The sequence below is a fragment of the Natrix helvetica genome (genome assembly GCF_964273705.1).
Source record: "Natrix helvetica genome assembly, chromosome: 1".
In the NCBI taxonomy this organism is placed as follows: Eukaryota; Metazoa; Chordata; class Lepidosauria; order Squamata; family Natricidae; genus Natrix; species Natrix helvetica.
The window spans coordinates 157,548,889-157,565,597 of record NC_138548.1 but is presented as its reverse complement, the minus strand read 5'-3'; the positions used below and the strand labels follow the sequence as shown (position 1 = coordinate 157,565,597).

The window sequence follows — 16,709 nt, the reverse complement described above, 5'->3', positions numbered from 1 at the left end:
TCTTCTAAAAGGAGCTACACATAAAGACTGTCTATTTTTTCCAAGTTTTATTATGCTTTTTGTACACAGACAATATAAATGGGTGAAAAAACAAAACATTTTTCCAGGTTACTTGTAATTTGAAGAAACAATTATTTACCTACACAAACAAAACAAATGTGTAAGGGAGGTTTCTTTTTTTAAAAAAAAAAAGGAAAAAAGAAAAATGTCCATCAATTACAGAAGGACATAAATATATGTATATATATATACAGGATGAAAGTCCTGAATTTCTATTAGGGAAAGTTCCTTTGCCGATTGCAAGCTAGCCTTAATCATTTTGCCTGCTGTCTATTTCACAGTTCATTTCTCGCCCCCACCCACCCACAATATTTAAATATGGGTTGATCAATTATATATTTCCTACACAAAATTTTGAAGACTCACTACTCTACATCAACAAGGGGAAAGACTAAATTGAGTGTAAAACTCTTGACTGAACAAGAAAATTAAAAAGAAAAAGAAAAGGTCAGAGAGGGGGGAGGAAAATTAATTTTCTTCAGACTGGTGCTGCCTATTCCCCAAAAAAGCTCTTTCAGAGATACTTCCTTATGCGTAGAACAAAACGAAACGAAACAAAAATTCAAACTAAATGCATTTTTTTTTCTTTTTTAAAAATATACAACTCACAAAAGTCATTTTCACTGGACTACACTACGGGCACCAACAGATCAATAGCTTAGCATTGGTTGTAGTTTGTTCATTACAAAGATTTACAGTCGTCATTGAAACTGAAGTGGGGAGGGGGAGAAAAATATTGGAACAAGAGAAGAGCACCTGCACGCCAACCAGGGATGGGCTTAGGAATCAGTGAGGGGACAGAAAGGGGCATAAGGAGAAAAGATCGTTAGATGGGCAATGTGAAATGCTTGTTGGAACTGAAGTAGGAGCTGCTCCACTCTCTCTGGCCACCTGTCTCTAATAGAGTGTTAAACTGTAATGCTTAGTTGATAAAAGAGTCAATGGCCCTGTGGGCAAATCCCCTTCCCATACACCCACTTGCACACCTGATTGAGCACAACCTACACTCTAATTGAAATAGCGCCTCTGTGACCCAGAGTAAGATTCACCTGAGTTACTCTGCAAGAGAGCCAAGAGAGCCCATCCCATCTGGAGTAATCCTACTGGAACTTGAGTCATAATTCTCTAGTCCTGTAAATTAAACTACTGTATATCAGTTTTAGTTTAAGTCAACTAGCAGTGCAAACACAGGTAGGTTTACTTGGAAGGAAGGGCCTTTTTGATCAGAGTTGGAATAGTTCCTTAGGGTGGTGCCAATCTAACATAGCCTTCTAGGGCTGTGCTGGTAGGTTCACACAACATGGCAAGCCCGCAAGTCACAGATTTACTTGTAGCTGGGTATATTGAATGAACTATGCAATACTTCATAGGTAAATTGTCACTAAAACCAAATGACAGCTTAATGCAGCCTGTTATGCGAACCAAGGCAGCCCAGGTTTCACCATAACAGACTTAAGTTTTGTTTTTGAACTTTTAAAAGTGCTTTACTTAGAATTCATATCTTCCACCTCTTTGTTAAGTTGCTGCACCCACTTCAATAAAGTTTGATCCCAAGCACAGGTACCTGGAGAGACCACCTGCTTATTCCTAGTACTCCTACGACTACACTTGTTAGTATAAGTAAATTAAGGGAAAAGACCACCAGAGTCCTGCTGAACCCAGCGGGGGGGGCTCATCTATTTATAGACGCCGAACTATTAAACGAAAGGTTTACTTTAATTGAGAATAAGGTCTGATCAGGCAGGAGATGTTGTATCCAGAAAAGGGAATTGGAGCGTTATACTCCTCGTGGGAAGCGAAATCCTACTGAGAGAAGTAGGAGTAATTTCCGCCACTACACAGCGCTTTGCGAAGGGCAATGACTCTACGATCGCACAAACGCGGAGGAGACTTCCTTCCAAGGAAACGCGAGTGGAACCAGCTGCGAAGAAGCAGCTCGCACCGTTTCCGGACTGGCGATTTCTAGTGCCATCGCACCGTCGCTGTTGTCCTTTAACTGGAGGGTAGGAAGACTGGCTTCGCATCGCCACAAGCGATGGTGCACTGGTGACACTGTCGAACAACAGTAAGGAAAACGGCGTAATACCTCCTTTCCAGCTGTTTTCGAGATAATATTACTTGGAATCAATTGAATGGGATATGCTGCTGAATAAGTGCCTATAGAAGTATGTGGAGTTTAAAGCCCATCGTGGGAATTGGGCACGCTCCTATGGATTCCTCTTGATCCTAATCCGAGTAAACATGTTTAAGGCTGCGTTTTAAACTTGATTGGGTCACATCCCAACTGAAGCACTTGCTCTACGTGTGAAACGAAGCCAGTTTGTTTTAATCATGGTTTGTCAGATAAACCACAGTTAGCTGGATGTCTAGTAGAAGCATACACCATTACACTAAGCATATACTATTGTAGCTTTAGTGCAATGTGTGAACAAAAACTACTGCATTTCTTCTTCAAAATGCTTCCGATCAGGTCAAGTTTCGCACACATTCCCAATCAAGACACCTAAGCAAAAAGGAGCTTATTACTTGAAAGGAAACTTTATTAAAAATGCAAGGCAACTAACACGAAGCTTGTTAAATTTCTATTCCAACACCAGAAAGCCAAATATTGCCTTCTAAAATCAACATAAATCCTATCATACGGAATCCACGCTTGAAATTAGTGTTGATTAAATCAGAAATTATTTCGGTGAGCAGCACAGTAAGGTCTGGCATGCATTTAAGTAAAATTAAGCCCTACAGAGGTGTAATTATTTAGATGTTAACTGTTAGATATTTGAATCCATTCGGACAATTTTGTTTTAGCAGGCTTAGCTTTGTTGAAATGGTTATAAGTTTATTTATTTATTTTTGTTTAATCAACTTTAAGTCACTTTGGACAATGATATAAAGATACTGACACACTTCCTAACCACACACCCGACTTTGTCCTAATATTAATATGCAAGTGTGTGGATGAAGATTAATGAGAAAAAAAGGAAAAGGAGTTTTAGATATTTTAGGCTTTGATTAGGGCAGCCAATACTACTATAAGACTCCTTGCTCGTTATTTGCGAACTGTACATATACATTTCCTCTGTAATTATCCCGGAATACAGAAGGGGAAAGGGAAAGGAAGAAAATCCCTTCGAGTTTCAAGCATATGATGCAAGGACGGAAAAACGGTTAGTTTGCCTGTTGAACCTTAAGCCAAGTTTACTCGGAATTACGACCTATTAAATCCAAGCAGGGGAACGGTTGTGTTCTAATCTAAATGAACAGGGAACTGGAGATGTGGAGGAGAGGGATCTAGGAGAATCCCAAATTTACTAAGAAACCCTTTAAAGGCACGCACAATACCCTTTCATCTTGCCAACCTTTTTAGTGCGGCAGAATAAAAAGCACCTGCTATCCACCTTCCTGATCAAAGAATATGCAGGATCCTAAGGAGAGCTGCAAGCTCTTCGCCGTTATCGGACAGTAAAAGCTATTAAACGCCGTGGGGCTAATTTCAAACAAATGCGTGCATGTGACTGAGCTGCAGCTCGCTGGATGGAACGTAATTCACTCCCGTGTGTTATCGGATGAAGTTTAGGGTGGCTTTAAAAAGATTGAATGCGCGGGTCGCCCGCTAGCAAACGTTTAAGAGGAGGAACACCCACCCCCTTTACCACACCGAATGTGGGATGGGCATAGGGATAATTAAAGGGTTTTCTTAGGATTTGGGAATAATCTACCTATTAGAAACACACGAGATTGAGATCTGGTTTTAAAAAGAGTAAAAAGACTGCTTGGGCCAAGGGAAAAACCACGACACGATTTGTTCTGTGCGAGGATAGGGGGGTGGGGGTCGCTAAGGAAAGAGACATACAAGGTGGAGAATGAAGTGTCATGATTTTCAGCATTTCGTTGCCATCCACCTCCTACTGAAGAGACGTTGGGACGGCCTCACGTTTTGCGGGCTTTCCGCGTGTGCGAAGAGAGGGGGCGGGGGGAAGAGAGAGACTGCGCGTGCGCGGTTGCAGGTGCGGGGCCAGCCAGAGCCGCTTTCAAGTGACCGTGAGAGCCAGCGCGCGGCCCGGGGCGCAGCGCAAAGCGCCGGCTGCTTCGGACGGGACTGGCGAGAAGGGCGAGAGGGGGTGTGGCCAGAGGCCTCTCCTCTCTAGCTGTGCGAGTAGAAGCCGTAGTAGCCGATGTCCTTGGCGCAGGTCTTGTCGCAGTCCCTGGGGGCCAAAGCGGGCTCGCTCTTGAGGGGCGAAGAGCTCTCGGAGGCCGGGGTGCCCACCGGAGAAAGCCGCCGGCGCTTGGCCTGCTCGTAAATCCCAGAGTCGGTGGAATCGATAGACTTGATGGACGAGGGGGTCTCGATCCAGCTGGAATCGGACAAGTCCTTCGGGGGCTTGGAGTCCTCGGCGGGCGGCCCGGCGGCGGCCGGCGGCGGGGGCGCCACCAAAGGGGAGCGCTCGGGAGGCGCCAGGCTGTCGGGTTCCTCCCCGCCGCCAGCCCCGGCGGGCAAATAAGGGTTTCCTCCAGCGCGGGCCCCGCTGCTGTTGGGCCAGCACGACAAGGATTTGGCGCAATACTGGGGCGGGCTGCGCGCCCCCCAGCCCGAGGGGTCCGGGTAATAGCCGAGCGGGCGAGCGGTACAGCCGGCTGCTTGCAACGGAAGGGCCTTCACGCCGGCGGCGGCGTAGGATAACAGCGTGGCGGCGTTTCCCGCCAAATCTCCGGCGGGGTCGTAGGCCGAGGCGGCCGCGAAGTCCAGCCTATTGTTGGCGGGCGTGACGAACCAGCGCTGGGGCGAAGGCGCGGCGGGCTCTTCGGCTTGCTGTGGGGACAGCAGCCCGTTAGGGTGAGGGACGCCTCGATCCGGGACGGGCCCTCCGGGTCCCACGCCGCCTCCGGCGCCCGCTCCCGGGTGGTGGTGGTGGTGGAAGCCACGGGATTTGGCGTAGTTGCTGACGAACTGGTCCTGCAGAAAGGAGCCCGCCGCGGCCGCCGCCATCGCGTAACGAGCCCCCGGCACGATCTGAGAGCGGGGAGAGTCATTGGGCGACGGAGTCAAGCGGTCCATGTCGCAGCCAGTGTAGATCCTGAGAGGGCAGCAGGGAAACAAAGCAAAAAGGAAAGGGGGTGACTGGGGAGATTGGAGAGATGGGGATGCAAGAGCCCCCCCCCCCCATTTTCCTCCAGCCCAAAACAGGGCGTGCGTTCAAACCACTGAAGGATCGTGGGTCTTAACATCTGCCTGAGCTGGTAATTCAGCCTGCGAGTGAAACCTTAAACTGTCTACCGTGGACCTCACCCCATTCCTAAGAAGTCAGTAGAAGCGTGCTTAAATGCACCAGCCTGCCTAACCTCCCTGTCCTAATGTCCCCATTTATTTGTACCTATTTCCTGTGTTCTTGTTCATGTTTATTCTTATTCCCGTTATCTTGTACATGAGTGACAAACTAAATACATACACACATACATACATACATACATACATACATACATACATACATACATACATACATTAAAAAGTTGGACTACAGTCACCCCCCCCTTGCCCAAACCTGGCAAAGGTGGCACTACATTGGGGAAAGCTCGAGGCCTTCTTTCACTAATCCACTTAATTTATTCCGAGGGTGCCTCTGTACCCAGTGCAATGTAGCCGAACCTCCACTGTTAGAACATCATCTCGCCCTAAAACTAAAGGGCAAGATAGCCCAATCCCATTGTGTCTTGCATTGATGATATTGCGATGTATTGGGTGACTGCTGGATGGAGCTGCTAGTCTCTAGACTGGAATTACATCGAGGTCTGCATCCCAGTGACGGAAGAGGTCTTTTAGGCAAGCTAAATTTAAAAGTTATTGCTCCCCTCTTATAATTCCTGCCTTCTTGGGCCAGGGATGCTATTTTGCCTTTCTCACTGTAGGCATCGCAACTCAAACCATACCACCCCTCTGCCGCGTAAGAACTAAGTGAGGCACAGAGTGGGTGCCCAGGTCTCTCCATACTGTGCCAAAATCAGGGCAAGATTTTGATGGACAGAGGTTTTCTCCAATCTCTGCACAAACTTCCCCAGGTGTAGGCCTAGTGGAAGGGAATACAACAGACTGCGTACCCGGGATAAATAGCCCTCCAGGGGTCAATGCGGATGGCCAATAAGGGAAAGTGGGTTAGCTAAGGGCATGCTTGGAATCCCAAAAGCTTGAGATTTTGGGTTGCCCTAGAAATCAACATGCTTGTAGAAATTAAGACCAGAGACCAAGCCGAGGACAGAAGCACAAAAGACTAAAATCTTAGACTCTCTACACATTTGATTCCTGCTCTGAGGCATGTAAACCAGTCTAGCTGTTTCCCCACACCATTTTTTTTAGATGAGTTAAGGCAAGAATTATAGGAATAGTAACACAAATGCAACAAGGGGAGGTTACTCCAGAGATTCCAAAAACTAATGGGAAATTAATGAGACTGGAGTCCTTAAAATGAGTGAAGAAAATAGAAACCCAATGAAACTAACTTTCTTTGGGGAGGGGGAAAATACTGTTTAAAGTTGTGGAGAGCCACTTTGGGAGAGAACGGGAGAACCATGGAAATGGTGGATCTCCGGAATTAAAAATCAGAAGCAACTGATTAATTTATGTGGCCACTGGAGTATATCTGGAAACCCTCCTGGTTGCAGATCTTTACATAAATTCTCTTATTCCAAAGGGTTATAGCTTGACATTGTGAATTTACAGTACTGCAAAGCTTCAAAATTGTAGAACTTGTTTCAGGTAACACTGCATTAGAATAGCTTTTCCCTGTATAACACACTCGGCAGTCAAATAGTTTTTCTTTATTAGGTGTAAGCTGTATTTCTGCCCTGGATCTATTAAATAGGATGACCTCGAAAAACTAGGGATTTCCAGAACTCCCCACATAAGGCTACTTTTCCTAACCCATTAAATGAAATAGAGGCCACACATAGCATGAAGCTCTGAGTTTCCAACAAGGTCTCCACCCTTGGAGATCCAGAAAAGAAGAAACTCACTACATTGCTTATTTGCACCCAGGGTCCAACAGAGGCCTGATCTGCTTGATAACGAACCAAGATATGAAACAATGGATTGTGTTGGGTTGGTTATTACACACGTAGGAGTATGTTGCTTTAAAACGTGTTTTTAAAAACCCTTTTAAAGGGAGAGGGAAATCAGTCTGAAATTCTCCCTTGTTAGCTGAGTACTACTACAATCAATCCCATTGCCGCAAAACTGCTGTTGGATTTGAAACCAGCTCCCTGCCTGTTCTCCCAGAATTTGACCTTCCTTTAGTGGGGCAAGTACCACAGGCCCAGATAACTCCTGCTCCGGAGCCATTTGGTAGGAACCGCAGTTGGGATAGTCTGGCCACAAAGGGATTTATTTTTATTTATTTTGGTTATTTCTCTCTTTTATTATTTTGAAAACTCAAGGTAACAAATATAGCTAAGACTCCTTTCTCCTATTTCCCCCCACGAACAGCTGTTGGGCTAAGAGAGAATGACTGGCCAAAAGTCACCCAGCTGACCACTCATGCTTAAAGTGGGACTAGAACTCAGTCTCCTGGTTTCCAGTTGATGCCTTAATCATGACACCAAACTGGCTCTGTAGCTCTCCCTGGCAGCTTCCAGAGTGCCAGTAGCAGGGGAAGAGAGCTAGCAAGACACTCTCACTCAAAATCCATGCCACCATCAGCTGTCTATCAAAGGGTGGGGGTGGGGACAAATGGTTGCACCCTTTTCTTCTGGATTAATCAATCCAGATAAGCTATCTCACTTTTGGCTTCCTCCTCAGGATTGTGGCTTGTATGATTTTGTTGTCATTACCATGGATGGGGATGGGATGGAGTGGATTAGAGTTAAATTGTGGGTTTTTAATGTTAATTTAAGAGTCACTGTGTGTGAGTTGGGCAGCTATATAAATGTGTTTAATTAACGAACACATAAATGGCTGAAGAAAAGGCACTTAGTCCTGGCAGTAGCAGGAGGAACTTTATAACTTGCTTGGAGCAAGCTGGTTAATGAATCCTGCTGTAGTTTGGCATGGTTTAGTTTCACTAGCATTTCATTGATGCTTTTCAGTTTCCGGGTTTGGTGCCTCCTCCCACATTGGTTCTGGCCATCATGACCTTATGCCCTGGTGAGGTATCTGGTTGGTGAATCATTCCTGGAAATTGGAGAACTTCAGGACAGGAAAGCAAGGTAGATGTACAATGTGACACCTTTTGGGAGGGTTCTCAACCTCCATTGTAACTTAGTATATCTTGGGACATCTTTTTTGTCCCCTGATCTGCTCCCCAATCAACCACACTTTCATCTAAATGTATGCAACTATTACTCCAAGTCTGGGAACAGCTGACTTGGAATTTTGGGAGTTCTAATCCAACTCACTTGTAGGGGCATCGGAATGCCAGGTTATCAACCTTTCAGCTGCCCTAGTTTTCTTTCCTTCAAGGCAAAACTTCAAAAGAACTGCCTTACCTCCCTCTTCCCAAAGGCCTGCTTTCCTGAGGCCAGCTAGCTCGCACTCTTTCTACCTTTTTCTCCAGACAAAGCCAAGGTGCTTGCCAGCCCCCATTGCTCACTCTTAGCTGGGAATGCTAACCCCGACTTCAGTTATTTAGGAATAATCTGAGAAGGTTGTGACAAACTTCAGGAGACATGCTGGACATCAGCATCCAGGTCACCTAGAAAGAGGTCTTTCCTTTCCTTCCTTGCAGCTCAGTTTGGAACTTTACCCCTCTGCCAACCCCTGAGATGATTTACAGTAGATTTACCTATTTGCAGTAGAGGGGAAAGACTAGACAGTCTCTGGGTGTTGGTGAATGACAACGCTTCCTTGAGTGCCTTTTTCAGCGGAAAGGTGGACTACAAAACAATACCAACTGGACTATTGCTTTTGCCACAACGACTCCGATTTTATCCTCACGCTAAGGGGGAGGGGGGAGAGGAGGAGTTGAGAGGAATAAACGACGAGTTTCATCTAAAGCTTAGCTTAAAATTGAATACAGGCTTCAGGACATCGGCAACACCTCCGCGGTGTTTGTAATTGGAGATAATCCGGGAGAAGTCCAGCCAAACAACGGGGTACTGATTAGACAGAGATCCGCTGGAGGTAATAGAGTTCTTCGGGGCTGAGGAAGAACTCTGAGCATCTCGCGCCTGAATCCTAATTGCTTGTTTCCAAGGGCCTGGTTTTCGGAGGAAGCTTACATAGAGTTTGTAGTCGGGATTGAATATTACCCCACTAGACTACGAGCTGCTTCTGGCGAGCCAGTGGGAAGTTCCTGCTGCTTATTACATTCAAAATATTCCCTTCACTTTCAACTGGGGGACCACTCTGTCCGCTTCGAATTCCAGGGACAGTTCGAAAGCTCTCTCGGGAACCAAAAAAGCTTAAGCAGGACAGCGGCAGGCCCTTGTGGGGAGGGGGTGCAAGTCCAATGCTAACTGAGAATGATTGTGGTCGGTGGAACAGGCAAGGGAGCAACTATCTTCGTGCCCTGCTGCAATAAACCCTCATCCTTTGGGATTTACTGCCTTAGTTGCGCGTTAAACAACAAGTTTTACCCTGAAACATGGACGGTCTTTACGGAGAAAGACAAAATGCAAAGCTGAGAGGCACGGAACTCTCTCCCGTTTCAAAGCCTCCAAATATCACTTTTAAGGGTTTCCTACACGCCCGCCATTGTAGCCACTGCTCCTCTAGTTCACATGCTAAGCCTCCGCACTCCCCCAATGGATTTATCCTAAGGATTTACCCAATAGCACATATAACCCGCTCTCGAAAGTCCCAGGGTCTTCTTTGGATAAGTAAAACAAAAACAAAGAAACCCACCTACCCGCCATCGATTTAACAGGGCTGGACGTGCCAGGGCCAATAAAAGGCTCAAGACAAGGAACTTACGTGTCGTAGTTGTCTCGGAAGCCTTTTGCGAAGGGGTTGTGATCGATCTTCAGCTGTGTGATCTACAGGGGAGGGGGGGGCAAGAGTCAAACAGTGGTCTGCTGATTCTCTGTGTAAGATAAACAGATACCTAGCTTTTTTCTTCTTATTCAAAGTGGATTAATTCTTTTAAATAAAACAACGCCGGTCATTTCCTGGTGAGAATTTCACTCATGAAGAGAAAAGGTCTGGAAATAGATGAAGGCTAAGTGGCCTCTTTCCCCAGCACATGCAAGGATCAACAGGGGGATCTGTGATGCAGAGCAGGGAAACTTCGCCTTCCAGTTGGCTTTTTGTTCTGCCTCAAGGCGGTTCCGACAACCGCCTTGGAAGGACCACAAAGTCAAGGTCCGGTTTAGGTACCTTTACGCCTCTTATTTCGAATTAAATTCCTCCTAATTAGATAAGACTAAAAAGGCTAACTTCGGAATAATTCCGCCGAGGATAGCTATGCGAGAGGATGAGCATTTTAGACACATGCTCGGAATGTATCACAAGACTCTTACTAGCCAGTCGGATACAACGTTTAGCCCAGGTAACATTGTAGAATCTGGACCGACAGCTGTGGATGATTTGCAATGAAAAGGAAGGTTCTCTAAATCTCAGGGGTTTTTTTGACAATGGCACAATATGGTTAATTTAATTTAACGCTCTTTTTTATATTTTCAATACAGACTAAACTACAAATGAACTACAGAAGATTGGTCCCCCCCCCCCAATAACTATGAAATGTGGTTGAGTAGTTTGTTATTCAGTAGGTCGAATAAACACAGTCAAAGATTTCTTCCACCCCTTGGCTAATTATATGGTTCAAATGAAACAAAGTCTTGGTGAACTAAGACTAATCTTTCCAATGTCTAGTAAAGACACATAATAGACCCCCAACTTGTAGTTGGCTTATTGGCGATTTAGAGTCTAACACAAAGAAGATGGTAATCAAAGTCAGAGTTTAGATAGAATTTGTTCGAGTGGGTTGCTATAGCCGTTTCCTGAAAATTAATTTAACTGAGCCCGAGCCCCTGATTTTTTAAAATTTCTTTTGTGGATGCATAAGGCATTCTCGGGGCCTACAATAGAGAGGCAAAAGGTGCCCTGCACAAATCAAGGCTCAAATATCCTGGATCCAGCCAAGTTATTTTGGCACCCCTCTCGCCATCTGCGATAGTTAAAAGCTGTAGCCATGCATTAAACAACGACCAATCTGCTGCCCTTCAAAGGCGCGCCAAAGCTGCTCTTGAGACCGTAGCCTCACCCTAGGGCCGGCTTTACCTTAGGCCGCAAAAGTAAACAGTTCCAAGCAAATCTGACAGGGAAAAGGAGAAGTAACTTTGCTAGGGAGAACGAAGGGGCCAAAACCAGTCTATAGAGAGGTTCACGCTTTCAAAGCTAGTTAAAATGCCCAGGTTAAAGCGATCTGAAATATTTATTGCTTTTGGAGAATCTGAGAGGCTCCTCGCCCCCCCCCCTTTTTTTTTTTTTTTTTTTACAATTGAGGTTGGGAAGAATCGGGACTCGAAAGAAGGTTTGAATAATTTCGCAAACAGTTTAGACCATTAATCCAATCCATCACTTTGTGGTCTGAAATAACCATTTCCTTTCACCATACAGTTTGGGGAGTTTCGCCTTCACCCTCCCGGCCTCCGTAGCTGTACTTGTGCTTCCCCCCCCCCCCCAAAAAAAAAAAAATCCCGAAAAGGCTCAGGACCGAGCGAGCGAGAAAAGCACTTTACATCGGTGTTCTGGTAGGCAGTGACGGCGATGAACTGCGTTTCCGGGAAAGTGAAGGTCTGAACCCGGCCGGGCTGGCTGGTGTCTTCGGTGCCGTCTTCGTTCACCTCCACCACGTGCAGGCGAGGCTGATATTTGTGGAGGGACTGCAGGACCACCATCTGGAGACGGATAAAAAGTGGTAATGCGGAGCAAGGATAAAGTCGGAGCCCTTGAATTATTTCTTTTTACTTTGCATGGGAGATGGGGATGAACTTTATATTCCAGGTCTCCCGAGAAACCGGACCCCACTCCAATCTTGCTTTCTACAAATAGGCTATTCTTAATCCCTCCCCAGTTTCGAGGTTCAAAGGAGGGTCGCCGCCGGACTTCGCCACCTGTTCCAAAAGCGGAGTTCGGCACCTCACTTCCAACCCCCCCCCCAAGTTACTAGAAAGCTGAAAGTAAGAACGGGAGAGAAAAGGACAGCTCCCGGGCATGCCAGGCTATTCCTCCGATCCGGGCTCCATTCTCCCCCGCGCTCCCCCCCTTAATTTAATTGAAAGGTGGGGGGGGGGAAAGCCGCCGAGGTCGCTTTAGGAGTTTCAACCGCCTCGATTCCGAAGCCTTCGCCCGGGATCGCCTGGGAGAAGACGGTCTCCTGCTCACACGCTGGTGCTAGCGCAGCTCCTTCGCTTAACCTGTCTATTGAATTGGCCTCTCCCCCCGCCAGGTTTGTACAATCGGGGATGGATTTGCAAGAAAAGACGCAAATGAAATGAATGTGGAGCGCCTGATGGGATGCCCGCGCATGCAATCTCTTGTTCCTGCAGGGCGCAAGGCCGCCTCTCTCGAGCCCCAAAACTGACCTGCCCATTGTTGTTGGACGCCCCTTTATTGTTGGTCAATTTCAGTTTCCCGAAGGAGATTTCCTGGCGCATCCAATGGGCTCCTGTGTTGGGCGAGTCCGGGTGCATGTAGACACGGTTTCCTGAAGACGAGAACCCCCCACCCCGGGTTTGTCAAAGAGCAAACAAATGTTGGAGAGAAAGACATTCACACAGTGAATCTTCCCTTCCTTCTCTTTCACCCCACTCCAACCTTCCATAGATGATTCCTACAATTTCCCCAGACCTCCCAGCTTCGAAAAGACAAATTTTCTTCTTCGTTTTATTTACTACGTACGGTATGTTATGTGGTATTTCAACTCGGGAAACCGAAGAAAGAAAGCGGGAATGGGGGGAAAGCCAGGGTAAGACCTTCAGTTTTAGCTCCCCCCCCCTAGGTTTTGTGTAGTCTTACCGGCCCAAGAAGATCCACTAAGCCACCCGAGCCCGGGATGCAAGTCTTTGCGCGCGCCCGCGTACGAGGGAAAAGAGGAACCGAGGGGAGGACTTGCCTTGCACGTTGGTGTCCGCTTTGCCACAAGGCACCCACTTGCCGCCTTGGAACCGCCAGTGGTTTGGGTCGGCCAGGATGACATCCACAAAAATATTGTAGTGAGCCGTGGGATCCAGACCCGAAATATTAAAACTTAAGAAAGGGAACATTCGCCTGTTTTGAGAAAGAAGGCGGGGAAAGGAAGGTGAGGAAAAGTGACGGGATTGAAAAGGAGGGAGATCATAATTTTATAAATACATAAACTGCCCCCCTAAAATTCTCAAAAAGCTTTTCTTGAGCGAATGTTGCAGAGGAAAGTACCCGAAGGGTACCCCGATTTTAGGCATCTCGCTCCGCGCCTTTTTGCCCAGCGGATCGAGCCTAGGAGAAAACGGTGCTCTGCGTACTCATTTCCAAGTGAATCCGGCTGAAATCGAGGGTTATTTCCGAGGAAGGCGGGTTGGCACATCGGCTTGTAACCCAAAAAAAGATCCTCGCGGGTTTCTACTGTAAATTTGCCCGGAAGTAAGTCCCAGCGATTTCATTGCCTTTTGCCTTCAACTGATGGACTGTCAAATTTCAACGCGCAAAAAACCAACCGAGAAGTGATCGACTTTCCCCATCATTCGGGGGGTCAGCAAAGGAAGCGAGGCGAAGCTCTTGATCGCCAGAAAGTGCGGCAGAAATGGCCCAAGGTGCACCGAAGACCCCGGGGCCGGTTCCCAAGAGGGATTGCCAAAGCAATCATTCTTCATCTTGTTTATGATTTTAAACAAGTCAAAGCGAGGAAGGAAAATATCGTAAATAAATGGGGGAGGGGGGGAGCTCATAGGCCCAAGTATGTATTTAATATATATATTTAAAACTAAGAACTGGATTATTCCAGCCCCAAAGACAAGATTGCCATTGTTTTTAATCTTAAAAACCTGAAGCAAAATGAAAGGAAATGGGAAAAGGAAAGGAAAAAGGAAAGGAAAAGAACACGAGAGGTCTACAGCCAAAGGAGAAGGAGAAAGGATAATGACGACAATAGCAATAATAATAAGAATTGATGAAGATGCAGATGAAGATGATAATACAAGAGGCGCGGGACAAAAAGAGGGGGGGGGGGAATGGCAAATAATAATAATAATAATAATAATAGTTTGAACAGAGCCCGGAGTCTCGGCAGGAGAGTCGGCTTTTCCCGCGGCCAGGCACCCGGGCTCGGGTTCGGAGGGTGCTCTTGCTCGCCCTTTCCCGGTCCCTCAGCCTCCCTCGTCCTCCTCCGCTTTCTTTTCGGCGGCGTTGCGCCTGGCTGGCATCCTTCGACCGCAGCCGCCGCTTACCTGCCTTGCTTGGTAATGATCATCTCGGTCTGGTGTCGGTGGAACTTCAGCCAGAGCGGCCTGTTGCATAGGTAGACCTGAGCCTTGCCGGGGACGAGGCCAGCCTGAGCAGAGGGAAACTGATAAAACGGCGAGCCTTGGTAGGAATGGCCGTACTGCTGCGGGTAAGGGTAGCCGGCAGCCGGGTAGCCTTGAGGCGCCGCGGAGTTGGAAAGCAGGCTGTTGTATGCTCCGTTGGCGATGACCGGGTGGTGCGCCATGTAGCGGCTGGGGCTGGCGAGCGAGAAAGCGGCCGCGTGGTTGTGCTGACCCGGGTAGGGGAACATGGTAGCGGCGGTGGCGGCCGGGGGAGCCGAGGTAGCAGCCGGGGGCTGGCCGGAGGAAGCTGGCGTGGAGAGCAGGTATCGATCCGCCGCGGCTGCGGCCGCCGCTGCTGCTGCTGCTGCTGCCGCTGCCGCAGCCGCCGCCGCTCCATCGAAGGTTGGACGGAGCTGCTCCTGGCCGCCGCCGCCGTCCAAGACGACAGGCGAGAGTTTGGCGCGCTGCTGTTGCTGCTGCTGCTGCTGCTGAGGCGGCGGCGGCGGCGGCTGGGCGTCCCCTGGCGGGTCTTTGGAGTCAGGGAAATTGTCTGCCTCGGCCTGATTCGTCATCCCCCCCCTGGCGAGTTTTTTCAGAGGTGAACTTCTCTCCAGGTTGTCAGCGCTCGCCGAAAGGAGGGCGGCGGCAGCGGCAGCCGGATGGTGATGGGGGTGCGGGTGGAGGTGCTCGTGCAAGACAAGCTCGGATCCGCCCGCGGCAGGCGGGTAAGCGCCGCCGCCGCCGCCAGCGCTCACATGGAGAAATTTCTTGGAGAGCATCATCGACGGAGGCGACAGACAATGCTCCAGCTGCATGGCTCAAGACCCGGCCCGTTTTTTGGCCAAAGCCTGCCCGGGGTAGCGTAACGGTAGCACGGGGTCGCTTGGGGGGGGGGGGGAGCGGGAATCGCTTAAGGCCCCCAGCTCATCATCCCGGGACCCTCGGCGGCGAGGGACCCAAAGCAGCTTCTCCCACCACCCAAAGCTGGTCCCGAACTGAAGCCACAATTCCCTCCCCCCCACTCCACCACCACCAAAAGCACCGCTCCCTGGGAGAAGAGATTGGCCAATTGACACCGTGCAGCAATCAGCCAAGCCGCACTTTTGATCTCCCTGGTTGCCGAACGCATGAAACGGCTCCTGCCATTGGTTAACCGCTGACAGTAATTTAATTAGATAGACGTTAATTAGGATAATCACCTGGCTCCCGGTCGCGCGACGTTCGTGGCAAATGAATATATAAGTGTGTGTGTATATAATACTTTTTACTGTATGTGTATATATCTATCTATATATACTTACATACACGCACACAGACATATACAGCAAAATAGATATAAAATACTTTATTTACAGTTATTTATTTTGTGTGTGAGAGAGAAATAAAGAGAGACCCTACGCAGCCCACCACTATCCTCTGTGGCTGCAGTGTAGGAAGTCTTGAGGGAGATAATTTGGGGCACTGGCGTCCCGCCCCTCTCCTTTCGCGCCGGCCTCCTTTCTGGCTACGCGACTCCGAGCTTTCAGGAGCCCCGAAACCGAGCCGCCACCCCTCTCTGGGCTTCCTAGCGTCGCGTTTTCCTTCGCCTCGCAGGCAGCTCCAAAAGCCCCCGCGGCGCTCGGAGGCGGTAAAGGAGAGGAGGCCCCACCTCTTCCTTAAGGCGAAGCGCTTGGACGGGCCGCCTTGTCTCAGAGTTTCCCCTGAGGTAACGGCCGGCAGATTGGCCGACACGTTTCCCGCGCATTCTGGCCAAGAGCTGCCCGTTCCTGGCCCAAGCGGGAGCGCGAGCTCTTCCCCAATGCCCCGCTCGCCCCTGCCCGAAGGAATCGCCGGCCAGCCGCAGATAGCGAGTAACTGCGCCACTGCGTCTCTTCCCCCACCGCCATCCGCAAAACACCCCAAGTCTGATTATCTCTTGCTTTGGAAAGGAGCGTCATCTGAAGCGCCTTGAGTGACTGACTTGCCTTGAGGTTGACGCTCGGTAAATAAATATTTTATTTGCGCGCAGACATGCGGGGTAAAGGAAGTGAGCGGGAGGGGGGGGGGAGAAAGAGACGCTCCGAGAAAAAACATGATAACAGACCAGCATCCAGTCAGATCTCGAATCCCCCCCCCCCGCTTCTCTTCCCCCCCCCCCCGTGGCCCTCTCCCTTCTTTCCTTTAGGCTTGTGTTCCTTCGGTGTTTTGAATACTTTTTCCCTCACGCCCAGCTCTCTTCTGTG

General features: G+C 48.5%; 1 protein-coding gene across 1 annotated transcript; it reads right to left on the bottom strand.

Annotated features, from left to right (window-relative positions):
* Positions 1-2,585: 2,585 nt before the first annotated feature.
* Positions 2,586-15,302, bottom strand: TBR1 (T-box brain transcription factor 1; the record flags this gene model as incomplete). The annotated part of the gene is made up of 6 exons (XM_081937245.1): positions 2,586-5,132; positions 9,956-10,017; positions 11,725-11,883; positions 12,571-12,692; positions 13,101-13,255; positions 14,410-15,302. The coding sequence occupies 6 exons, from the start codon at positions 15,300-15,302 to the stop codon at positions 4,202-4,204; spliced, it is 2,322 nt and encodes a 773-aa protein (XP_081793371.1). The 3' UTR covers positions 2,586-4,201.
* Positions 15,303-16,709: the final 1,407 nt, after the last annotated feature.